This window comes from Onychomys torridus, chromosome 2 (genome assembly GCF_903995425.1).
Source record: "Onychomys torridus chromosome 2, mOncTor1.1, whole genome shotgun sequence".
NCBI lineage: Eukaryota > Metazoa > Chordata > Mammalia > Rodentia > Cricetidae > Onychomys > Onychomys torridus.
The window spans coordinates 142,969,118-142,995,628 of record NC_050444.1 but is presented as its reverse complement, the minus strand read 5'-3'; the positions used below and the strand labels follow the sequence as shown (position 1 = coordinate 142,995,628).

General features: G+C 45.6%; 1 protein-coding gene across 1 annotated transcript; it reads left to right on the top strand.

The window, feature by feature from the left end:
- Nucleotides 1-843: 843 nt before the first annotated feature.
- On the top strand, nt 844-24,232 carry Zbtb8a (zinc finger and BTB domain containing 8A). The gene is made up of 4 exons (XM_036179607.1): nt 844-899; nt 13,849-14,717; nt 17,018-17,187; nt 23,691-24,232. Exons 2-4 carry the CDS (start codon nt 13,898-13,900, stop codon nt 24,021-24,023), a joined length of 1,323 nt encoding a protein of 440 aa, XP_036035500.1. The 5' UTR covers nt 844-899; nt 13,849-13,897; the 3' UTR covers nt 24,024-24,232.
- The last annotated feature ends 2,279 nt before the right edge of the window (nt 24,233-26,511 follow it).

The window sequence follows — 26,511 nt, the reverse complement described above, 5'->3', positions numbered from 1 at the left end:
GTCAGAAAGTTGTCAGAGTAACCACTGCACCCGGGTCCCCCTAGCTCCTTAGGATTGGGGAACAGAGGAGCTTTCACTATGGCAAGAATCTTTCCCCCTCACACAACAGGTTTTCCTGTGCATGGTTGCACGTGCCTGTTATTCTAATACTGTGAAGCTGAGGCAGGAGGATCAGAAGTTTGAAACGCATCTGGGCTTCATAATAACTCAACAAATAAGCAGTAAAGGCAGTTGTTCCTCCAACTTCTGAGTGTTAGTCACAATTTCCAGCCTGCTGCTTTAGTTGCCAATGTTTCCTAAACTTCTTTTGTAGCCAGTTTATTATTTTTTTGAGGCAGACTGTCCTTGGACTCACCAAATAGCCAAGGCTAGCCTTGAACCCCTGATCCTCCTGTTACCACATCCCAAGTGCTTGGAATTCAGGAGTGTTCTACTATGCCTTGCAAAAGTTAGTTTATTTAGAAAGGGATCCAAAACATCACAGCTATGTTTTGTTGTTGTTTTGTTTTGTTTTTCAAGACAGGGTTTCTCTGTGTAGCCCTGGCTGTCCTGAAACTCAAATCTGTAGACTAGGCTGGCCTTGAACTCAAGGAGATCCTCCTGCCTCTGCCTCTGAATGCTAGGATCAAAGGCATGCACCACCATCCCCACTGGCCAAAGCTATTTTTTAAAACTAATGATCTGTGCCAAATTACCTATTTTTACATGCTGAACACTGGTGCCTAATATATAAATAATTAAATATCCTACCAGATACTTCTCTTATTACAAAAGCTCATTCTGTGTGTCTATCCTTTCTCTCCACAGACACAACTTTCGTGAACTCATTGACTTGGAGTGTTTCCTCTTTGCCCTTCAACAGTCTTCAGGTTTCAAGACTAGCATCTGTATATTTCCAGGTATGAGAAAACCATTTTTTGGTGCTGAAGGTTGGCCTTGGGTGTTCTGCTGCCGAGCTCCACTCTAGCCACATGTGAAAAGTTTAATTCTTTCTTTTTTTTTTTTCTTCCGAGACAGGGTTTCTCTGTGTAGCTTTGCGCCTTTCCTGGAACTCACTTGGTAGACCAGGCTGGCCTCGAACTCACAGAGATCCACCTGCCTCTGCCTCCCGAGTGCTGGGATTAAAGGCGTGTGCCACCACTGCCCGGCCGAAAAGTTTAATTCTTCCTCACTCATATAAATATTAATTCTATATTTAACAAAATGCAGTTCTCTTATTTTGTGTACTGCATGCATGTAGAGGCCAGAAGAGGACCTTGGATCCCTTGGAACTAAAGTTACACACAGTTATGAGCCACTATGTGGGTGCTGGGAATTGAACTAGGGTCCTCTGAAAAAGCAGCCAGTGCTCTTAACCTCTGAGCCATCTCTCCAGCCTCCAGAGTTTTAATTGATATTATACTTCATTTAAAAACATATATAGCCAGGTGGTGGTGGTGGTGGTGGTGATAGTGATGATGGTGGTGACGGCGGTTGGCGGTGGTGGCAGCAGCAGCAGCAGTACATGCCTTAGCCTCAGCACTCAGGAGGTAGATAGAGGCAGGCAGATCTCTGAGTTAGAGGCCAGCCTGGTCTATAGAGTAAGTGCCAGGACAGCCAGGGCTACACAGGGAAAACCTGTCTCCAAAAACCAAAACATATATAAAAGGCACAATTTCCAGCTACGCACTTTATGTATTACAGAATACAGTTATTGCGTTCAAACTCGCTGTGTAAGGCACTCAGCATTCTGATCTTGGTCACTGATCTCCATTCACGTACTGTTCATTTTCGTCTTGTGTACATTTCTGCATGTTTGTGAATGAGTGTGGGCATGTGGCGCTCAGAGGACAACTTGGGTGTTGGTCCTGAACTGCCCCCTTGTTTGAGTCAGGGTCTCTTGTTTGCTGCTTCTGTATGCCACACTAGCTGGCCCTCAAGTTTCTGGGGTGTCTTCCGGCCTTGTTTCCCATCTCACCGAGGCAGCACTGGGATTGGCACTGGGAAAATTGGGATCCCCTTTGCATCCTCAGTCCCCTTAAAAGAATGGTTTTAAAATAGATTCGGAAGGAAGCGTGAGGGCTATTTTATTAGAATTGGAAAGAAAAACAACAGGGCAGGCAAGCTGTCAATCCTGGCAGCTGTCGGGAGGGGAAAATGGAGAGGAGAAAGACAGAAAGACTGGTGTGCCTTTTTGAGTTAAGGCCCAAGAAAGCTGGCGTGTTCAGGAATGCAGGTCAACAAGCAGCTACGTGTGGAAGAGGAGGAAGTGGAGGAAGTGCTTCGGAGAAAGAAATGAGAACTCCCAGGGTGGTGGAGAACGGTACTTAGGTTTCGGGCCAGTATTCAAAAGGAAAAGATAGGTAGATGGATGGATAGATGGATGATAGACAGACAGACAGGAGCTATACAGGCAAGCTTGGCAGTGCTGTGTGGTGGACGCTCTTCAATCCACTACAACAGAGAGTGGCTTCTGGGAGGGATAAGCCCATGATCTCATTAAGGGGATAATCATTCCTCCCATCTGCTTTGCACGTCTTCTGGTGAATCTGCTTTCCTGAGGAATGATCTCTCCTACCCAGGTAATGAATAGTCCAGCTGGGTTAACTCTCAGGGGGCAGGCAATAGTATCCAGTCTTTAGAGTGTATTAGAACGCCATATTTCCACCAAAGCCACTCATATTTCCTTCTTTTGACTAGAAGCAAATAGTTTCCCCTTGATGGGTCTCAAAACCCTGATAGCTTCATTTTTTTTTTTCATACAGCTTTTTAAATCCTAAGAAGGGACAAACTGATGTTTCCCTTTGACACACTACCAGGGGTCCAAGGCTCATAAGGGAGAAGCATGTCCCCAGTGCCCTCTGGTCAGGACAGAACCAAGAACATTGTACACTTCTCCTATCCCTAAACTGCTTGACCAATGTTTATCTCTTGTCCTCATCAGGAGTACAGATGCATGCTACCACTTCAGGATTTATGTAGGTTCTGGGGGTTAGAACATAGGTCCTTATACTTGTGTGGCCAAGCCTCCAACATACTGTCAAAATTCTAACATAATATTTTTTCATTCATTCTTTGAGAATTTCATGCATGTGTTCAATGTATTTTGGTCATATCACTGCCCATCCCCCACCTCCAGCTTCCCCTTATACCCCATACTTCTCCAGCCTGTACCCTCCCAACTTCATGTCCTCCTTCTCCATCCCCGCCCCACTTCTTCATAACCCACTGAGTCCACTTAGTGTTGGCCATAGGCCCATGAGCGTGAGGTCATTCATTGGATAATAGACAACCTACCAGTGGCCACAACCTCAAAGAAAAATGGCTTTCCCTCCCCCAGGAGCCAACAACTGTCAATGGATCCTCAGTAAAGATTGGGGCTCATGAGCCTCTCCTCATCCATGCTTGAGTTTTTACCAGCCCGATTCTGTGCTTTTCTCTTCCGGGCCACCACAGCAGCCGTGAGTTCTTGAGTACATCAGCCGTCTCACGGCCAGAGACAGCATTTCCCTGCGTTCTTCCCTCCTCTGGCACTTCTGTCCTTTTCCACGGAGCCCCGGGGGTCGGGTTGATGAGATGTGCCATTTCGGGCTGAGCACTCACAATCGCTTATTCTAAGCACTTTGACTAGTTTGGAGACTCTGCATTAATTGTTGCCCACTACAGAGAAGCTCCTCATGCCAGGCACTATGGTGCACGCCTTCAATCCCAGCACTCGGGAGGCACAGGCAGGTGGATCCATGTGATCCAGGGCCACACAGGGAGACCCTGTCTGGGGAGGCGGCGGCGGCGGGGGGGGGGGGGGGGGGGGGGGGGGGATGATGATGTTCAAATCTATGCTTAGGAATTTAGGCTGGAGATAAACATTTGAAACCTAACAATGAAATTGAGGCAGGGGGTACAGGGAATGATTTAGTACCCTGGGACTCCTCTTTTTTTTTTTTTTTTTTTGGTTTTCGAGACAGGGTTTCTCTGTAGCTTTGGAGCCTGTCCTGGACTAGCTCTGTAGACCAGGCTGGCCTCGAACTCACAGAGATCCACTTGCCTCTGCCTCCGGAGTGTTGGGATTACAGGCGTGCGCCACCACTGCCTGGCTTTTTTGTTGTTGTTGTTGTTTTGTTTTTTCGAGACCGGGTTTCTCTGTGCACCTTTCCTGGATCTCACTTTGGAGACCAGGCTGGCCTCAAACTCACAGAGATCTCTGCCTCCCGAGTGCTGGGATTAAAGGGATTAAAGGTGTACGCCACCACCGCCTGGCTTTTTCTTTGTTTTTTAAGACAGAATTTCTCTATATAGCCTTGGCTGTCCCACAACTTGCTTTGTAGACCAGGCTGGCCTTAAACTCAGAGATCCACCTGCCTCTGCTTCCTGAGTGCTGGGATTAAAGGCGTGTTTCACCACCACCCAGCCGACCCCTCATCTAACAATGCAGCTGGTAACCTAGGACCTTCACCCTGCATCAATCTGCAGAGCTGCGCTTGCACCCCACTCTAAACCATAGAACAGGTTCTTTAGACAGCTGTGTCAGTCTTCTGATGATTGGGTGAAAGTCCTCATACATAATAGAAAATTGATCTGCCACTAAGCTACATCCCCAGCCACTTTCTTACTTTCTGTTTTGAGGCATTCTCTCACTAAGTTTCCCAGGCTAGCTTACAATATACGGAAAAAAAAAAAAAAAAAAAAAAAAAAAGGTACTCCTTCCCCAGAAGGGTGCTGAAAATTCCTCTTAGTCACAGTCCAATTTAATGGAACTAGGCAGCCTTTCCCAGACATGAGCATTTCTGCCTGGAAAGCTAAGATGTCTGCAGAGACAGAGCAAGTTATATAGATCTCGTGTAAAAGTGAATGGAAACTCCATGGCTGCTTTTGCTTTGTGTTTTTGCTCTTGTTTTATTGGTGCTGGAGACTGAACTAGGGAACTCTCCTGGGGTGATATCTACCTGCAGGCCGGCATTTTCTGTCTGGCCTGTCAGCTCCCAAATAACCACACAGAGACTTTTTATTTATTATGAAAGCTCAGCCGATAGCTTAGGCTTGTTCTTAACTAGCTCTTCTAGCTTAAATTAACCCATATTTTTATTAATCTACATTCTACCACGTGGCTTTTACTTCTGTCCCACTTTGCGTGTCCAACTCATTCTGTGTCTGTCTGTCTTCTCCCCCCTTCTTCTTCCCAGCATTCTCTCTGCCCTGAAAACCTGGCCTAGCTATTGGCCATTTAGCTCTTTATTAAACCAATCACAGTGACATATCTTACACACTGTAAAGGAATATTCCACAACATGTACCACTGAGCTGTACAGCCTCAGCCCTACTGCTTCTCCTTTCCTGTGTCTGTGTGTGTACCCATCTCTGTGTGTACGCGCATGTATGAGTATATGTAGATGTGTGTGCATATGTGTATAGGAGCTAGGGGTTGATATTCAAATGTTTTCCTCAAGCACTTTCCACACTATTATTGTTGTTGTTATTTTGAGACAGGTCTCGCTATGTAGTCTTGGCTGGCCCGGAACTTTATGTGGATCGTGCTGGCCTTGAACTTACAGAGCTTTGCCTGCCTCTTCCTCCCAAATGCTGGGATTACAGGCATGTACCCCTAAGTTGGTCCCCACCTTATTTTTGAGACAGTCTTACTGAACTTGGAGCTCGAACCCAACAAGCCCCAGGAATCCCCGTCTCTTTCTCCCCAGCGCTGGAATTACAGGCCTGTGCTGTTGCGATGGGCTTTCCTTCCTTCCTTTCCCTATTGAATGTTGGAGACCACAGGACCTTGTGCATGGTAGACAAAGACTCTACCACTGAGTTATGTAGCCCTCATCCCCCAATTGCCCTTGATTTCAAGACCTGAGTGCCATAGTTTTGGGAAAAAGATGAGGTCATATACTGCTCAGTTCTCTGTCTCTGTCTCTGTCTCTGTCTCTCTTTCTGTCTCTGTGTCTCTGTGTGTGTGTGTCTCTCTCTCTCTGTCTCTCTCTCTCTGTCTCTCTCTCTCTGTCTCTCTCTCTCTCTCTCTGTGTGTGTGTGTGTGTGTGTGTGTGTGTGTGTGTGTGTGTGTGTCTCTGCAGTGCTTTTTAATGCACATGACATCCCATTGGCTAGCACCCAATTTTTCAGGATATTTTCCCAGATGGGATCATAATGGCAGCTATCTCATTTGGGTTTCTTCCACACTCTGTCACAAGTTCTGGCATTTTAACTTTTGTGGAAATAAAAGTCCCAGATTATAGTCAAGCGGTGAAATACATTTTAGAGTCTCTCCCGTGTGTTCCCGCTGAAACTGTAAATCCAGAATCTGGTAACTGCATCCGAGACGATGAATTCTTTGTTGTTGTTGTTGGTGGTGGTTTGTTTTTTGAGACAGGGTTTCTCTATGTAGCCCTGACTGTCCTGCAACTTGCTCTGTAGACCAGGCTGGCCTTGAACTCACAGAGATCCACCTGGCTCTACCACCTGAGTGCTGGGATTAAAGACATGTTCCATCAATGCCTGACTGAATTCATCTATTTAAACAGTATATTCCTTAGAAGTCATTACCAAATCTATTCCTAGGCTTGTGGCACGGTCATTTAGAGAAATCTGATCTTCTCTTTGTTCCCTTCTGTACTGGTTTAGAATTTAGCCCCTTGTATGATATTCTGTGGCTGTGATTTTGGTCCAATATCCCTGGAGTGGTGAGAAAGACCTGTGGAAGCTAGCTAGGCATCCCTTGTAGGGGAGTAGTTCAGGTCAAGAACCACAGAGCTGTTTAGAAAGGCAGGTTAGGAATGGCAGCTCACCTCTTGTCTTAGTTTATCCGAGCATTCTTATCAAGTCACCATACTCCATTCCCTGCCCCCACAGGCTTATAGTCATAACATAGAGCAAAATGTATTCAGTCCAACTCCAAAGGACTGTATGTAGTCTTTCAGTCTCAAAACTGCTTCAAATTCCAAAGTCTCTGCCGAGACTCAAGGCAGTCTCTTAACTGTAACCCAGTGTAAACACAAAAGCAGATCACATTCTTGCAGCACACAACAGCACAGAATGTACATTACCATTCCAACAGGGAGGAAAGGGAGCATGGTGAGGAAATACTGGACTACAGCCGGTCTGAAACCTAGCAGGGCAAACTCCATGTTTGAGGTTAAAGATCTTCAGATCTCCAGTTCTTTTCCTCTTTGTAGACTGTGACACACTTCTCTCACTTGGGCTGGTTCCACACCCCATCTGCAATTTTTCTTGGTGGGTATGCCATGACTCTGGCATCTCCAACATTCACAGCTTCACACAGTGGCCTTTCTGGGCCTTCATACATGGACACCCTTGACACATGCCTGGCCTCAGTGGCTTTCCTTAGTCATAGAGGGAGATTCCACAGTCCCTCTTCTAACCTTGACTCTAAAGCCAATACTGCCAAGTTCTGCTGCTTGCTGGGGCTGGAACCTGGCCCCTTGTTCAAGGCCGTTTTCACCACTTTCTGTGTTGGTGACTGCTTTACTGCCTAAGCTTGCCTTTAATCCGCTGGAACCTTAGCCAGGTGGGTTCTTGTCCTGAAGTCAACAATCCCATTATTCCATTTAGCATTAGGCTTTTCTTTTCTTTTGGTTTTGTGAGACAGGGTTTCTCTGTGTAGCCCTGCCTTTCCTGGAACTTGCTCTGAAGACCAGGCTGGCCTCAAACTCACAGAGATCCTCCTGCCTCTGCCTCCCAAGTGCTGAGATTAAAGGCGTGCACCACTACCACCCGGCAACATCAGACTTTTCTTGAAACTTTCATCTCCTTGACCACTGGACTTAGTCATTACACTTCCGGAGCTCTTTTTCTCCCCAAACTGTACATTTTATATTTCTCTTTGTCCAGCTTCCTCCTTTTCATTATAAATCTAAATAAAATGATACTAAGGGCTGGAGAGATGGCTCAGAGGTTAAGAGCACTAGCTGTTCTTCCAAAGGTCCTGAGTTCAATTCCCAGCCCCCACATGGTGGCTCACAACCATCTGTAATGAGATCTGGCGCCCTCTTCTGGCAGGCAGAACACTGTATACATAAGAAATAAATAAATCTTTAAAAAACAAAAAGTGATACTAATAACCACACAACAAAGCCAGTACTAGGCTGTCTTGAAATCTTTGCCATAATCCAAATCTCTCCAGTTTAGCTTCAGGCAGATTTTTAGGACAAGGGCAAGAAGTAGTCACATTCTTTGCCAAAATATTACAAGAATGGTCTCTAGGCCACTTACTAATACTCTTCCCCCTCTGAAACTTCTTGAGCTAGCCGTTTTAATTTATATTGCTCTCAGCACCACTGTCTTCCATGCTCCTACTAGTATGGCCCATCAAGCCCTGCTTAAAGTGGTCACCTGCTTTCCTAACCCCAAATCCCAAAGTCCACATTCTGCCAACAAGTAGCACAGCCAGGCTGTCACAGCAACACCCCACTCCTGGTACCACCTTCTGTTCCCCATTGCTGGGAAGAGACACCATGACTAAGGCAACTCCTATAAGAGAAAGCATTTAATTTCTTACAGTTTCAGAGGTTTAGTCCCTTATCATCTTGGTGGGGAGCATGATAACACTCATGTGCTGGGGCAGTAGTTGAGAGCCATATCCTGATTCACAGACAGACAGACAACACTTGGCCTGGTGTGGGCTTTTGAAAGCTTAGAACCCACCCCCAGTGACACACTTCCTCCAACAAGGCCCTCCTAATCCTTCTAATTCTTTTAAAGATTTATTTATTATGTACACAGTGTTCTGCCTGAGTGCCAGATCTCATTACAGATGTTGGTTGTGAGCCATCATGTGGTTGCTGGGAATTGAACTCAGGACCTCTGAAAGAGCAGCCAGTGCTCTTAACCTCTGAGCCATCTCTCCAGCCCCCTCCTTCTAATTCTTTTCAAATAGTACCACTCCCTGGTGACTAAACATTCAAATATATTGGCCTATAGTGGGCATTGTTAATCAAATCACTATACCCCTATATCTCAGAAAAAGAGAAGAACTAGAAATTATGACAGCCCCTATAATCTAGCACTCTGGAGGCCAAGGCAGAAGGATCCTGAGTTTGAGGACAAGCTATGCTCCCTGGACCATGGGTGGAGGGGGGAAAGGTAACAATCTCAATGAGGAAAGACCTACTTTCTGGGCGTGTGGGGAATTCAAGGGACTTTAGAGGTATGAGGTCCTCAATCTGTCCCAAAGTTCTCATTCCAAGTGTTAGGTTCCTTCTCCTCCATAATTAATTGATGTTTGTTACAGAAGAAATTTGGTCAAGGTGTAAAATAACTTCCATGGTGGAATCCAGGTGTCCTCTGTGTCTGGCTCTCGCTGTCTCCACCTCTGGCTGTATGAGGAGACTCCCTTAGGATGATCATTAGTTCTCTGCTTCCCTGAGAGCCTAAGGCCTGGAGCTTGTTCTTTCCCCTCTTAGGCGCTCCCCGGCAGTGGAGTAGCTAGCCTCCCAGAATCCCCTTGGTCTGCATCATCATGGCTTCTGCAGGGAGGCCTTTGGTGTGCAGATGCGGCTTATGAGCTCAGCAGTGACACTCTGCTCCATACTTCACCTTTTCATTGAAGTCGTGAGTCTATTCCAGCTCAAACAGTTGGCCAATGAACCCCCAAATTCTATTGTGGAGGGTTTATTTCCTGGGCTCTCAACTGAGATGATATACTAAGAATCCAATACAAAAAAAACCCAGAAGCAATTCTGTATATTCCAGACAGATAATTTATTCCAGAGACATAGGGAGAGTGTGTACCCCATTATTCCATTTAGCATCAGGCTTTTCTTTTCTTTTGGTTTCTCAAAACAGGGTTTCTCTGTGTAGCCCTGGCAGTCCTGGAATTCAAACTGTAGACCAAGCTGGCCTCGAACTCACAAAGTTTGCCTGCCTCTTCCTCCTAAGTACTGGGGTTAAAGGTGTGCAGAACCACCACCAGCCAACTTTACTTTTAATGTTCAGCATCTTCCTGATCCCCAAGAGCCCCTCACTAGAGCCTGTTTAAATTACTTGCACATAGTGACCAGTGGCAACCCTTACCAACACAGATCCTCATTTTCAACTTTCACAAACTGCCTGGAAAGCAATTTTTACTGAAACTTAAACAAACCAAACTTACCCTGATGGAAAAATTAACCTAAAAATGTTTATTTTAATTTTATGTGTTTGCTTGCATGAATGTATGTGCCATGCACCATGTGCATGAAGTACCTGAAGAGGCCAGAAAAAGGCATCAGATTCTCGGGAACTGGAGTTACGTACAGTTGTAATATACTATGTGGGTGTGGGGTACTGAATCTAGGGCCTCTGCAAGAGCACCAAGTGCTCTTAATTAACTTTGAGCCATTACTCTGGCCCAATATTAACTTTTTTTTTATTATGTGTTTTAATTTTACACATCAGCCATGGGTTCCCCTGTCCTCCCCCCTCCCGCCCCCACCCCCACCTTCCCCCCAGCCCCTCCCCTCCATTCCCATGTCCTCCAGGACCAAGACTCCCCTGGGGATTCATTTAAACCTGGTGGATTCAGTACAGGCAGGTCCAGTCCCCTCCTTCCAGGCTGAGCATGTGTCCCTGTGTAAGCCGAAGGTTCCAAACAGCCAGCTCATGCACTAAGGACAGGTCCTGGTCCCACAGACTGGGTGCCTCCCAAACAGATCAAGCTATTCAATTGTCTCACTTATCCAGAAGGCCTGATCCAGCTGGGGGCTCCTCAGCCTTTGGTTCATAATTCATGTGCTTCCATTTGATTGGCTATTTGTCCCTGTGCTTTTTGCAACCTTGGATTCAACAACCAATATTAACTTTTTAAAAGTAGAATTGGAGGCTGCAGAGATTAAGGGCTCTTGCTCCGATTGTTGAGGACCCAGGTTCAATTTCCATCGCTCCCATGGGATCTTACAACTATGTGTACATCCAGTCCCAGGGGATCCCACTCCCTCTGTGGCCTCAACGGGCACATATAGAAATGCAGGCAAGCCAGGCGGAGGTGGCGCATACCTTTAGTCCCAGTACTCAGAAGGCAGAGGCAGGTGGATCTCTGTGAGTTAGAGGCCAGCCTGGTCTACAGAGCAAGCTCCAGGACAAGCACCAAAACTACAGAGAAACCCTGTCTCAAAAAAAAAAAGAAAGAAAGAAAGAAAGAAAGAAAGAAAGAAAGAAAAGAAAGAAAGAAAGAAAAGAAAAAGAAAAAAGAAATGCAGGCAGAACACCCATGCACAGATGAGGAGGAAGATGAAGGACAAGGAGAGTAAGAATTAAAATGTCTGTGCAGCATTGAGTTGTTTTTTTTAGCTCTTTCATGTTGTAAGGAGGAACAGACTCAAATCAGATTCACGCCACAGCACACATAAAAAAACACTTAAAATTTAACATTATGATTAAGAATGTAGAAACTGGCTGGGTGGTGGCGCACACCTTTAATCCCAGCACTCGGGAGGCAGAGGCAGGTGGATCTCTGTGAGTTCCAGGCCAACCTGGGCTACAGAGTGAGTGGCTCTCCAAAGCTACATAGGGAAACCCTGTCTTGAAGACAAACAAACAAAAACAAAGTAGAAGCTGAAGAGTGCAAGGCTCCTGGACCAAACATCATTCCTTCCCCTCCATTTCTTGTAACCTTTATTCAGTGTTTTTCCACCACCACCCTTATTTTCATTGCCAGATTTGACAAGAAATTATTTCAGTCAACTGTTATAAAATCATTTATTTATGGCTATAGCCCCTTTTTACCACTGACCCTAAACTGCCTCATTTTATATGCTTTTTCTTTCTTTTTTGTTTTTGGCTTTTTTTGTTTGTTTGTTTGTTTTTTCGAGACAGGGTTTCTCTGTGTAGCTTTGCTCCTTTCCTGGAACTCACTCGTGAGCCACCACCACCCGGCCTGTTTTTTTTTTTTTTTTTTTTTTTAAATAGGCCATGGCCAAGCCTGAGTGGGTGGGGCAAGGTGAAGAGAGATGACAGGGTAGAGCTCGGAGGCCAGGGAGGAGGACACCACAAACCACAGTCAGGGTGAGCTGCTCTCATAGGCGGCGTGGTAGTGCACGCTGGAATCCCTGCACTTGGGAGTGTCATCCGTTATGAGGACACTGTCAGGTCCATTGCAACAGTAACAGGTCATTTTCCTACGCGGACGTTTGCTTCTGTGGTCTCAGTTATGTCTCCACAGGCCTGCTTCCCGTGTTTGAGCGCTAAACCTTGACAAGTAGTTTCCAGTCAACCTGTAGTGACTGCCATGGCTGAATCAGAAATAAAGGAGATGACTCCAGAAATATAACCTGTTCCTGGGACCTTCCCTCTTCCAGAGGACTGATGCCCTCCTGCCACACTGAAATAGTTCCTTTACTGCTGCGGTGTACAGATGTGTGACAGCTGTTTGGATGGGACTCTACGCTGCCGTCACCTCTGTAAACCCTTACATAGGGCAAGCTTGAAATCTACAGTGTTAAACTCGCGCCTGTGATTTCCAGCGTCATCCTCTGATCCCCTGCACGTAAAACAGTCCTACAGCCACTGAGGGGCCCTCGGGATGCTTTTCTTGATTAATGGTTGACGTAGGAGGAACAAGCTGGCTGTGGGCAGCGCCATTCCTGGGCAGGTGGTCCTAGGCTGTATGAGGAAGGTAACTGAGCAAGCCGTGGGAAGCACACTTGTGGGAAGTGTTCCTTCATAGCCTCTGCCCTGGCTTCCCTCAGTGATGAAGAGTATAAACCCTTTCCTTCCCAAACGGAAGACAAAGCCCCTGTTGATAGAAACTGCTATCGGGATGTTAATGAGCATTGACAGACACTGTTCAAGGGCAAGCCTGGCCCTATGCCTTCTTTCAAGTTTCAAGTCAAACCTTCCGATCCTTTGTCCTCGTACTGACTTTTCCATAATTTTACTGTTTCATCACTGATAGTAAAGTACACAGCATTTTCTGGGGGGAACAGTTGTTAATTGTGTATTTCTAAAGTTGTAAAGTAGAAAATTCTAGTTCACGGCTCTGGTATTTTCTTGTATTTGTCTTTTGGAGACATGGTCTTGCTGTGTAGCCCAGGGTAGCCTGGAATTCTCTCCTGCCAGTTCTTTGTTTGTTGTTTGTTTTGTTTTGTTTTTGTTTTTTCAATGCTAGAGACCAACATGGGGCCTTTCCCCATACCCTAGGAAGGTACTTTGCCATGTGAATACACCCCTAGCCTCTTCTTCACTTTTTATTTTGAGACAGAGGCTTGGGGGTTTTCCAGGCTGACCCTGAGCCCTCTCTGTAGCTCAAGCAGGCCTAGACCTAGTGATCCTCCTGCCTCAGCCTTCTTAGTAGCAGGGACCTGTAGTCGCATTAGGCAGTACATTCCAGCTGGAGAGAGAGGAAGAGGAAAGGGGAGACAGAGGGAATGCTGGGAGCCCCCACCAGGAGAAGCAAGACGTGAAAGTATCAGTAAGCCACGAAGCCGCGTGGCATAGATTAGTCAATGGGTTAATTTAAGATATAAGAGCTAGCTAGCAAGAAGCCTGACCCATAGGCCATACAGTTTGTAAATAATATAAGCCTTTGTGAGTTTACTTAGGATCAAGCGGCTGCAGGACACTGGTGGGAGAGATTCATCCCAGCCAAGGCCAGGCGGGACTAGGGAAACATCTGACTACAGGGACCAGCAGCTGCAGATCCTGTAGAACCCACTGTCTTGTGTCTTGGGGACTGTGTTCCTAAGAAGAGAGACATAATCCCAGCACTTGGGAGGCAGAGCCAGGAGGATCTCTGTGAGTTCAAGGCCAGCCTGAGCTACAGAGCGAGATCCAGGCCAGGCACCAAAACTGCATGAGAAACCCTGTCTCAAGAAAAACTTTAAAAAGAAAAAATAGAGGCTTAGACGGGAAACGAGCTTCTGGTTCTATTTCCGCTCTTCCTAGGCTTGATTGTCAGTTCCTTTCCGGTGACCACGTGCCGTTCCCCTGCAGGATGGAGATCTCCTCCCATCAATCTTACCTCCTGGAGCAACTGAACGAGCAGCGCCGGCAGGACGTGTTCTGTGACTGCAGCATTCTGGTGGAAGGGAAGGTCTTCAAAGCGCACCGCAACGTCTTGTTTGCTAGCAGCGGCTACTTTAAAATGCTGCTTTCTCAGAGCTCAAAGGAGACAAGTCAGCCGGCCACGGCCACATTTCAGGCCTTCTCCCCGGACACCTTCACCGTGATCCTGGACTTTGTCTACTCCGGCAAACTCTCTCTTACTGGACAGAATGTGATAGAGGTGATGTCCGCCGCCAGCTTCCTTCAGATGACTGATGTCATTAGCGTGTGTAAGACTTTCATTAAGTCTTCCCTGGACATTAGTGAGAAGGAGAAGGATCGCTACTTCAGCCTCTCCGACAAGGACACCAGCTCTAATGGTGTAGAACACCCCCCTTTTTATAGTAGCGGCTGGCGGGAGGAGAGCGCGTCTCCCCGCTCTCGCCTGAGCCCAGACCAAGGACCGAGTGTAGCAAGTGGGAAGTTGTGGCACAAGTACAGTTATCCTGCGGCTGCCCCAAGGAATGCCCAACAACCACTGGCCAGTGAGCAAAGGAAGGACGCCATTAAAAAGACCAAGCATTTGAGACTGGCGCAGCCTTCTCAGGCGGTGCAGCTCAAGTCCGGCCGAGGGGAGGCGCGGCCGTCCGATTCCTCCGACCACGCTGCCCCGTCTGAAGAGCGAGCTCAGTTAGACACCGAAGAGGACTCTGCTCCGGCTGGCTACCAGTACGGCCAAGCCTCCGACGTCACATCCAGGAGCTTTCTAGGTACCCTGACGAGCCTGAGTCCCTCACCAGACCCAAACGCCCTTCGTTTTAGGTGCCATGGCAGTTGAACCAAGTGATGTTTTTTCTTTTTCTTTTTACGTTTAGTGTGTGTGTGTGTGTGTGTGTGTGTGTGTGTGTGTGTGTGTGTGTGTTTGAGCACACTGTATGGGTGATGCCCACAGAAGCCAGAGAAGCACAGTAGATCACAATAGATGCCCTGGACTGGAATTACAGATTTTTGGGGGCCACCGGCATGGTGCTGGGAACCACAACCAGGTCCACTGGAAAAGAAGCAGGTGCTAAGAGCACCTGAGGTTTTTTGTCTGCCTGTTTGTTTGTGTTTTTGTTGTTTTTTCGAGACATGGTTTCTCTGTGTAGCTTTGTGCCTTTCCTGGAACTCACTTGGTAGCCCAGGCTGGCCTCGAACTCACAGAGATCCGCCTGCCTCTGCCTCCGAGTGCTGGGATTAAAGGCGTGCGCCACCACCGCCCCGCCGAGCATCTGAGTTGTGGGTTTTTTTTTTTTTTTTTTTTTTGGGGGGGGTTTGTTTGTTTGTTTGTTTGTTTTGCTCCTGAGTTTTTTTTTTGTTTTTTGTTTTTTTTTCCCCCGAGACAGGGTTTCTCTGTAGCTTTGGAGCCTGTCCTGGACTAGCTCTGTAGACCAGGCTGGCCTTGAACTCACAAAGATCCACCTGCTTCTGCCTCCCGAGTGCTGGGATTACAGGTGTGTGCCACCACTGCCTGGCCTCACCTGAGTTTTTAAGTCATACTTTTTACTCAAATTTATTTCATAGGACATGAGTTTAAAATGTTTAATTCAAAATATAATACTGAGTATATTCAATGACAGTCAAGAGACTAGAGTACTCAGAGTGTACACACACACACACACACACACACACACACACACACAGGAAAAGAAGAAAACGCCTGAGGGTGCCGTACAGCAGCAACACTCGCACACTTTGGCGTGACTTAGCCCTGGATTCTGTCCACAGCCTCACATCCAAAAAGCATTAATAAATATATGAAAAGAAGGCAGGGCTATAAAAAGTATAAATAGAACAAATTAGGGTCTTTTACAGCTGGGCATGGTAGCTCATACCTAAATCCTAGCACTAGGGAGGCTGAGGCAGGAGGCTCACTCTGAGTTCTAGGCCAGCCAGAGCTACTGAGACCGACCCTGTCCTGACAAACAAAAGAAGCCCGTTGGTGAGGTAGCCCACTTGCCACTGAGCCTGAGGCCCTGAATTCAACCCCTGGGGCCCACATGGTGGAAGGAGACAAGCAGGTGACTCTCAGTGTGGGAACCTGTGAACCAACATAACACACAGCACAAATAAAACAAACAAATATAATCTTCAAAAATCTCAAAAAGAGGGGCTGGAGATTTAGCTCAGTGGTGGAGCACTTGCCTAGCTTTCCAAAGGCCATGAGGAGGAGGGGTCTCTTTTAAGCAAGGTGTTGTGGCACACACCTTTAATTTCTGTATTTCAGAGGCAGAGGCAGGTGAATCTCTGTGAATTTGAAGCCAGTCAGGACTGCACAGTAAGAACCTGTCTCTAACAAACAAACAAAAATTCCCTTTTAAAAATGAATTTCTGGGGGCTGGAGAGATGGCTCACTGGTTAAGAGCACTGGTTGCTCTTCCAGAGGACTCAGGTTCAATTCCCAGCACCCACATGGCAGCTCACAACTGTCTGTAACTTCAATACCAGGGGATCTGATTCCCCCATATAGTCATACTTTCAGGCAAAACATCTATGTATATAAAATAAAATAAATAATTTTAAAAGAAATGAATTGCTAAGGCCAAGTGGTAGTGGCCCACACCTTTAAATCCCAGCACTCAGGAGGCAGAGGCAGGTGGATCTCTGTGAGTTTGAGGCCAGCCTGGGCTACAGATTGAGTTCTAAAACAGCCAAGGCTACATACATAGAGAAACCCTATCTCGAAAAACCAAACCAACCAACCAAATAAATAAATAAAATTAATTCCTAAAATTAACTTTAAAAGTTAATTGCTTTATTTTTGGCTTGTGTGTGTAGTTTTACAGCCTGGTACTACATTTTGACATTTAAAATCTAATGTGAAGTAAAACGATAGGGTGACAGTTTAAATTTACCTGGTCTTTGTACTCAAGTTATACTCTGCGCCGAGGGTTCCTTGACAGTGTGGTTACTTCAAGTTGTCTGTCCTGTACCTTCGCAAGACTGGACTCACAACTCCTTTGGATGCTTTACACTAATGGAAATGTTACTGTGATCTCCGCAGTGATCTAACCCAACTGCCTCTTGACAGATGATCTGCCCAGGCTGCGATTCAGGTGCCCATACTGCACACATGTTGTGAAGCGGAAAGCAGACCTCAAACGCCACCTGCGCTGCCATACGGGAGAAAGGCCCTACCCGTGCCAAGCTTGTGGCAAACGGTTCAGCAGGCTGGACCATCTGAGTAGCCATTTCCGAACAGTACGTACATGAGCTTTCATCATTTTTCTTCTTGTAAAATCTGTGCATTTATCTGCTTTTCTTCTCTCTGCCCCCCACCCCCCCTTCTGGTACTGGGGATTGAACGATGGCATCACGCATGCTAAGCAAGCTCTCTACCACTGAGTTACATCCTAGCCTTGCATTTATCTACTTAAATCATCTAACTTGGGCACGGGGAAGTGACTCACTCATTTGCTACACAAAAATCATGACTTGGGTGGATCCCCAGCACCCACATAAAAAATAATCCCAGGTGTGGTGTGTGCACATGTGATTCTAGCGTTGGGGAAGCAGAGACCGGAAGCTCTGGGAAGGTGGCTCCAAGGTTAAGAGCACTGGCTGCTTCCAGAGGTCTTGGGGTTGATTCCCAGGACCCACATGGCAATTCACAATCATCTGTGACTCCAATTATAGGGGATCTGACACCCTTTTCTGTACTCCATGGCTACTGGGCACACGTGCTGCACACACACACATGCGTGCAGGCAGAACACTCACACATACAAGTAAATTAATAAATGTTTTAAGAAATAAGAGGGAGAGCAGTAAGGAGGACAGTGAATATCAACCTCCACATGTATGTAACACATAAACAGGTACACAGATGTAGAATACACAGCCACAGGTCTAAATTCATGGGAGAAAAATCTCTTCCCACAACTCCACCTTATTAAGAATTCTTGGTGGTAGCTCAGCAGATAAAAGCACAGCGCTTGCTACCAAATGATCTGTGCCTCGTGACCCAAGTTATCCTCTGGCCTTCACACATGTACCATGGTACACACATACACACCCACACTCATGCACACAAATAATAATAAGATTTAAAAATGTAATTGTTCCAGAAATAATATTTTTGTTTTGTAAATAACTGCATAGTTATACAAAGTTATATAAGAATTGTATCCTGTGGTTCTGTGGGTAAGGACACTTCTACCACACCTGACAACTGACCTCAGTGCTAGGGACTCACACAGTGGAAAGAGAGGATCAATTCTTGAGTGTCATCCTCTGACCTTACATGTGCACTGTGACACATGTAAAGTGTCACACTAAATAAAGTGTAAATACATACACTGGTCTTGAACTCACCGAGGTCTGCCTGTCTCTGCCTCCAGGATTAAAGGTGTACACCATCACACCCTGCAGATATAGATCTATCTCTCTATCTATATCTATATACCTACATATATAGATAGATAGATAGATAGATAGATAGATAGATAGAGAGAGAGAGAGAGAGATAGGTAGATATAATTTTTTAAAAAGATTTATTTATTTATTATGTATACAGCATGTATGACTGCAGGCGAGAAGAGGGTGCCAGATCTCATTACAGATGGTTGTGAGCCACCATGTGGTTGCTGGGAATTGAACTCAGGACCTCTGGAAGAGCAGTCGGTGCTCTTAACCTCTGAGCCATCTCTCCAGCCCACATATTAATAATTGTATTCTCCTTTGAGACCTTAAAGTAGGAGTTATTCTTTTGGTGCTAATTTTTTTTGTATTTCCATTTTAGTTCATGTTAAATCTCATCTGGTTTGATATATACTTCTCTGCGGGAGACAAAGGTTCACCCAGTGTTAGGCCAGAACACCGTTCACCTAGACCTTCAGCATCTGCTATTGATAACTGAGAGCTGCTGGACCTCTGTCGGGGCTGAGTCTGACCTGCCTCCGCTGCACCTTCTTTCTAGTCTGGATCAGCTTCTCCCTTGTCTCCCTGAGGAAAGGAAGGAGGGAATCCCAGTCAGGGACTCACAGGGAAGTGCTGGTCAGTGCTCAGTGCCACACGGTTTAACAAAGAATAATGATGGACTGGCTGTAGCTCATGCCTCTAAGTGCTCATGAGGCTAAGGCAGGAGGATCACCATGAGCTGGAGACCATCCTGGCCTATAGAGTAAATTCCAGGCTAGCCTGAGCTACAATGGAAGATCCTATCTCAAAAAAAAAAAAAAAAAAAAAATGCGGGTCAATGACTGGGTTGGTAAGAATGCTTGCTGTACGAGCACGTGATTTCAGACCCTGGGGCCTGTGTTAGAGGCAGCTGCAGCACAGCAGCTGAGAGGAGAGACCCTGCCTCAAAGGAGACAGAGGGGAAGGATGCACACCGGAGGTGGTCTTCTGACCTCCACACACTCTCACGTACACACACACACACACACACACACACACACACACACACACACACTAAATACCGAAAGGAGATGGCTCAGTGCTTAAGAGTACATGCTACTAGCTGGGCGTGGTAGTGTATGCTTTTAGTCCCAGCTGAGGCAGGGGGATCTCTGAGTTCGAGGCCAGCCTGGTCTACAGAGCTAGTTCCAGGACAGCCAGGGCTACACAGAGAGATCCTGTCTTGGAAAAACAAAAGTACATGGTACTCTTACAGAGGATTGGGCAGCTCACAACCATCTATAATTCTATCTCAAGAGATCCAATACCCTCTTCTGGCCTTCATGGATACCCACACATGTGGCATGTGCTCATACAAACACACACACACACACACACACACACACACACACACACACATGCATGTAAATAAAAACAAATCTCTTCTCTCTCTCTCTCTCTCTCTCTCTCTCTCTCTCTCTCTCTCTCTTTCTCTCTCTCTCTCTCCAATTCCTGAATGTACCAGCTACCAAAAATTCTCTGATCTCCACATGCCTCTCCTGGCACTCATGCACATGCATGGTCACACATCCATCATGCAGACACCAACAACAATAACAGCCTTTTAGGATGGGCACAGAGAGGCATGCCTCTAGTCAGTTTACTTCTATTTATTATATATGCTCCCCAAATTTTCTTCTATGCATTTCTTCCACACGAGGTTTTGTTCCCGTGTCTCTTAGTGAATACCTACCTTTCCACTACGGTAAAATTTTATCTAGCACTCCATTGAGTTCTGATTTCCCCACAGTTCCGGCCAGATACTTCTTACAGCTGTTTTGTCTGAGCCAGAGTAGTCTGTCTCATTGCTAAATCCCATTAGTGTATTTTTAATCTAGCATAATTTCCCCCCACACACCTTCCTGCCTCATAACACTGGATTGTTGAAGACACTAAGCCATTTATTTTACAAAATACCCTACCTCTGAATTTCCTTGCTTCTACATAGTGTTATTTAACTTGTTCCTTTACCCCCCCCCCCAAATTTCCACGTGCTGAGTTTCATCTGTATCCTTAATGGATTCAAATAAAATACTTTGGGCCAGAACATATCAAGGCCAGTGTTGTACATTTCACGGGTCACACTAGGATACACTTACTAACTGGAAGACTGGTCGTTGTGCCCACACATTGATCACATTGCTGGGAGTTGGTAGTGTGCGCTCACCTCTGCACACTCACAGGTGCTGCCTTCGCTGGGGAAGAATCTATCTGATCAGGCATCATACAGCCGTCCATTTCCCCCGCAACCATTTAGTTAATGGCATTATTTCCAGAGAGCGAGTGAATGTGGAGATGGCAAGATAACTCAGTAGTAGGTGAAGTGCTTTCTCTGCCAATCAAGCCACCCACAGAAAGGCCAGTGTACATATTCTTTAAAACTTATTTTTAGGGGGCCGGAGAGATGGCTCAAGGGTTAAGAGCACTGGCTGCTCTTCCAGAGGTCCTAAGTTCAATTCTGAGCACCACACAGCCCTCTGTAATGAGATCTGGTGCCCTCTTCTGGCCTACAGACAAGCATGCAGACAGAACACTGTGTACATAATAAAAAATAAAGATTTTTAAAAACTTACTTTAACACACACTCCCCCCCTTTCTTGTGTGTGCCTGTGTCTGTGTCTGTGTGGGTTTGTACACATGAGTGCAGTGCCCATGGAGACCAGAAGAGGGAGTCAGATTCCCTAGAGTTGGAGATACAGACAATTGTGAGTTGCTCAATGTGGATGCTAGGAAATGAACTCGGGTCCTTTGAGGGAGCAATATGTGTTCCTGACCACAGAGCCAGCATCTTCAATCCTCATTTAAAAAATGTTTTAAGCATTTATTTTAAAATTTTTATATGTATGAGTGTTTTGTCTGCATATATGTAAGTGCATTACATACTTACCCTGTTTTTTTGGTTTCTTGAGACAGGGTTTCTCTGTATAGCTTCAGCGTCCTTCCTGGAACTCACTCTGTAGCCCAGGCTGGCCTTGAACTCACAGAGAACCACCTGGCTCTGTCTCCCGAGTGTTGGGATCAAAGGCGTGTGCCACCACGCCCCGCTCTTCTGTGTTTTTGTTTTTAATTGTTTGTATTTCATGTGCACTTGTGTTTCACCTGCATGTGTGTCTGTGTGAGGTGTCAGGTCCCATGTGGGTGCCTGGAAGAAAAGCCAGTGCTCTTAACTGCTGAGCCCTGAAACTGAACTTTTAAGTGGTTGTGAGTCACCATGTGGATGCTGGGAATTGAACCCAGGTCCTCTGGAAGAGCAGCTGGTGTTTTTAACTACTCAGCTACCTCTTCAGCCCCTATCTAACTTTTTGGGTTTTTGTTTTGTTTTGCTTTTTTACGACAGGGTTTCTCTAGGTATCACTGACTGTCCTGGATCTTGCTCTGTAGGCTGTAACTGATTGTCACCACATCGGTGTGTGGGTTCACACAGATCCATGCAAAGAAGACTCAGAGGCATCTTAATAATGAATATAACCTTTCATGGCTGCAGGGGGGTCCAGCCTTGAAGGACTGACACACTTTCCCTTCACCTAGGGCAATTTTATTTCTCTCCAATACAGTTCAGCCAGTTAATTTCCAAATGCTCAAAATGACTGAAAGGAGCTTCCAACAACACAATGCCAAGTGCACATTCCTCGATTTGTCATGTACCTAGGTTTCTGGGTTTCCTGAACCAAGTTTTGCATAGGCCTTTGTATCCTTGGGAAACTCTGAGACAAGATTCACATAAGGCAACAAGGGGAACAAAAGGTGTCTGCTAAACAAAAGATGGATTAGGGCAGGTGCCACTCTCTGGCGCCAGGCCGGGTGCCACTCAGCAGGAGTGCCGCCACAGTAGACCAGGCTGGCCTCGAACTCACAGAGATCCACCTCCCTCTGCCTCCTGAGTGCTGGGGTTAAATGTGTGTGCCACCACGCCTATCTGACTTTTTAACCAAAGCATCTCATGACCATTAATTCATTTGGTCCTCACTTTCAGCCTTGTGAGTAGCATCCCCATCAATGATAAAGAAGCAGGCAGGGAAAGACCTATGGTATTGGTTAGTTAAACCTGTCTCCATTCAGATTATCAGGTTCCCCTCTGTGGATAACACCCTTCTCTGTTCAGTATTTTGACTGACAGCTTGATGGCTGGTTTATGTTTACATTTGCTCTGAGATCTTTGGTTCATAAATGACAGAGATGCTGCAGAACCAGGATTAGACCTGAGCCTTCTAACCCCAGTGCGCTCCACTTCCTAGACAATCTTTTATTAACAAAAATAGCCAGTGGTCACTGCAAAATATTCTGGATTATATTTTTCTTCCTCAAGCTAAAAAAAAAAAAAATACATCAAGTAGATTTTGGGTTTTTTGTTTGTTTGTTTGATCTCTAAGTTATATAGAGTCCTTAAAACAGGGCCAGTGAGGTGGCTCAGCAGTTAGAGGCGCTTGCTCCACAAACCCCGGTCACCTGAGTTCAATCTCCAGATCCCGAATTGAGGAGAGAGGAGAGAGCTGGCTTGGCAAAATTGTTCTCTGATTTCAATATGTTCATCCTGGTGTGCAAATGCCCCCCCTTTATACACACAATAATAATAACAACAATAGGTTGGGTTTTTTTGTTTGGTTTTTTTTTTTTTTTTTTTTTGGTTTTGGTTTTTTGAGACAGGGTTTCTCTGTGTAGCTTTGCTCCTTTCCTGGAACTCACTTGGTAGCCCAGGCTGGCCTTGAACTCACAAAGATCCACCTGCCTCTGCCTCCCGAGTGCTGGGATTACAGGCGTGTGCCACCACCGCCTGACCCAACAATAGTTCTTTAGCTGGGCAGTGGTGGCATGTGCCTTTAATCCCAGCACTTGGGAGCAGAAGATCTCTGAGTTCCAGGCTAGCCTGGTCAACAGAATGAGTTCCAGGACTGCCAGGGCTACACAGAGAAACCCTGTCTTGAAAAGCAGAAAACAAAACAAACAACAAAAGTTCTTTAAAGTCCTTAGAACGGTGTTTGCACATAGTGTTTGTAACTTTTACACTGGGAAGGAATGCCCTCCTTACCTTGTATGTCAAAATACTCTTAGGTTAATGGATGTGTAGAAGTATTAAGTAGTCGATAGTAAGAAGGAAAACATTACAGCTGTTATTTAGAGAAAGCTGATATGTGATATATCCATGGTGTACATTTGTCACTAACACTTGCCATCTCTTCTGATAATTAGAGTTAACTTGAATTTAATGCATGGTTTTGAACATTGCAAGTGCATGAACTGGTCCCTGAATTAGCAAACTGACCCACTTGTGAAAATTTATTTTAATTATTTCTTAAATCTCTACACAGATCCACCAGGCATGCAAACTAATCTGCCGGAAATGCAAATGCCACGTGACTGACCTCACCGGACAAGTGGTACAGGAAGGAACCAGGCGCTACAGGCTGTGTAACGAGTGCCTTGCTGAGGTGGGCACTGACAGCCTCCCTGTCCATCTGGAAGCTGAGCAGCGGTCCATGTCCCCCACAGATGGGGACAAGGGTTCCCGATGGCATCTGAGTGAGGAAGAAAGTAGATCCTATGTGGAGATTGTGGAGGATGGGTCTGCCGATCTGGTCATAAAACAAGTTGAAGATAGCGAGGAAGAGGAAGAAAAGGAGTTCAAACCCAACGTTAGGTAGCTCATCCGAGCTGGTGTGCCTGCCGTTTACACGGACATCCTGTGTCTCTCTATGGGCAGAGCCCGGTTGATGGATTTCTCCTGCTGGCTTAGAAGTGACCTGATGTAACTTGCATGCTTTCTGAATAGGCCACTGTATCCATTCGGAACTGTGTTGCCCTGAAATATGTTGCTGCGTTGGGAAGACCTTGCTTGTATTGGCATGATGGATGATCAGTTACCCTTTCTGTTATTACACAGATGCCATTTTCTTTAAATATTGGAAAAAATCTATTTAGCAAACTTTTTTGAGTAAAATATTTTAAATAAATCTATCACAAAACTTTAAGACAATCTTTTTTATTACATTTTTATTTATTCATTTTGTTTGGGGGAGGAGGCATGCATGTGCAAGGACATGTGTGGAAGCCAGAAGAAAATTTGTGGGAGTTGGTTCTTTCTTACCATGTGAGATGGAATTCAGGTCATCAGGCTTGGTGGCAGGACCCCTTACCATCACTTGCCAATAAACCCGCCTACAAAATGTTAACGTATTTTAAAAGCACATAGGTTATAGTTATAATACTGAATCTCACAGGGAACCAGATAAGACTGGATTCGGTGTCTGGCTATCCAACTGCAGGACCCAGCAAATCTATTTTTTTTAAAAGATGTATTTATTTATTATGTATACAGTGTTCTGTCCATATGTATGCCTGCAGGTCAGAAGAGGGCACCAGATCTCATTACAGATGGGTGTGAACCACCATGTGGTTGCTGGGAATTGAACTCAGGACCTCTGGAAGAGCAGCCAGTGCTCTTAACCTCTGAGCCATCCCTCCAGCCCGTGAGTCTGCATTTTTAAAAATGATTAAATTTAAAGTATTTAAAGAAACAGGTGTGGCTGGAGAGATGGCCCATGGGTTTAGAGCCATCATGTGGGTGCTGGGAATTGAACTCAGGACCTCTGGAAGAGCAGCCAGTGCTCTTAACCGCTGAGCCATCTCTCCAGCCCCCAGCAAATCTATTAAAAATTTCAAGTCTAGGGACTTGGAGAGATGGCTCAGCAGTTAAGAACACTGGCTGCTCTTCAGAGGACGCATGTAGGTTCCAGCACCTACAACCATCTGTAACTCCAGTTCCAGGGAATCTAACACCTACTTCTGACTTACATGGGCACCAGGCATTCAAGTGGTGTACAGACAGGTAAATAATTTATAACACAATTCTATTATCTTAAATGGTTCAGGATTATGATTGAAAACTAAAATTCCTGAAATAGTTCATAGTTGAATTTTTTTTTTTTTTTGTCATTAAATCAATATTACTCTTGCGTGGCTAGAGAGCACAACACAAGAGTACTGGGTATCTTTCAGAGGACCTGGACTCGTAACTCCAGTCAGAGGCCCCCAAATCTGGTGTTCCTGGGCACTACAGTATGTGGTATGTATATATGAATGCAAAAAACTCACACATATAAAAATAAATCTTGCTAAAAAAATTACTCTTATGAGCTAATATTGTTGGGGTGAATTAAGTAGAGAGGATGGAGGGATGGTTCAGCAGAAACATGCTTGCCATGCAGGCATAAGGACATGAATTTGCTCCTCAGAACCCATGTAAAAATCCATACATGGCTACTGCTGTATGTAACACGTGTTCTTTGGGCACATGGGAATGAAGAGATCCTAGAAGTGAGATCTGGGCTCAGGGAAGAAGCCTTGTCTCAGGAACCAAGGTAGAGAATGATAGAGGAGACATCTGGCATTGACCTCTGGCTTTCACATGCGTGTGCATATATGCATAAGTATGCACTTGTAAACTCAAGTACATATACAAACTATGGCTCAGTAAGAGTACTTGATCTGCAAGCACAGGTACCTGAGTTTGAATTCCTAGAACCCATGTGCAAAAGCCAAGCATGTGTGTAGGTGAATACAGGTGGCACAGAGAGCTTTTGGGCTAGTCGGCCATGCTAAAATGCTGTGCTTCTCGTTCCCTGAGACCGAGGCTCAAGGCAACAAGGCAGAGAATGGCTAAGGAAGACTGGATATCCTGCCCTGGCCTCCATATACCTCCACACCACATGCACCACACACATAAATAATAATAAAGTAAAACCAGGAAGCACATGTTGCTAAAAGTCAAGGGAGTTTGTGAAGATCTGTAAATATAATTCTCTTCTTCTCTTTAAAAAAATAAACTGGAGTAGCCTAGCAAGGTGGCACAAGCCTTTAATCCCAGCACTCAGGAGGTAGAGATAAGCAGATCTCTGAGTTCGAGGCCAGCGTGGCCTACAAAGTAAGTTCCAGGATAACTAGAGCTACACAGAGAAACCCTGTCTTGAAAAACCTAAATAAATAATAAATAAACAAATTGGAGCCCTGGAGAGATGGATAAGAGGTTAAGAGCCAGGCCTGACTGCTGTGGATATCGTTCTGTATAAATAAAATGGTGTTTGGCCAGTGGCCAGGCAGGAAGTATAGGCGGGACAATAGAGAAGAGAATTC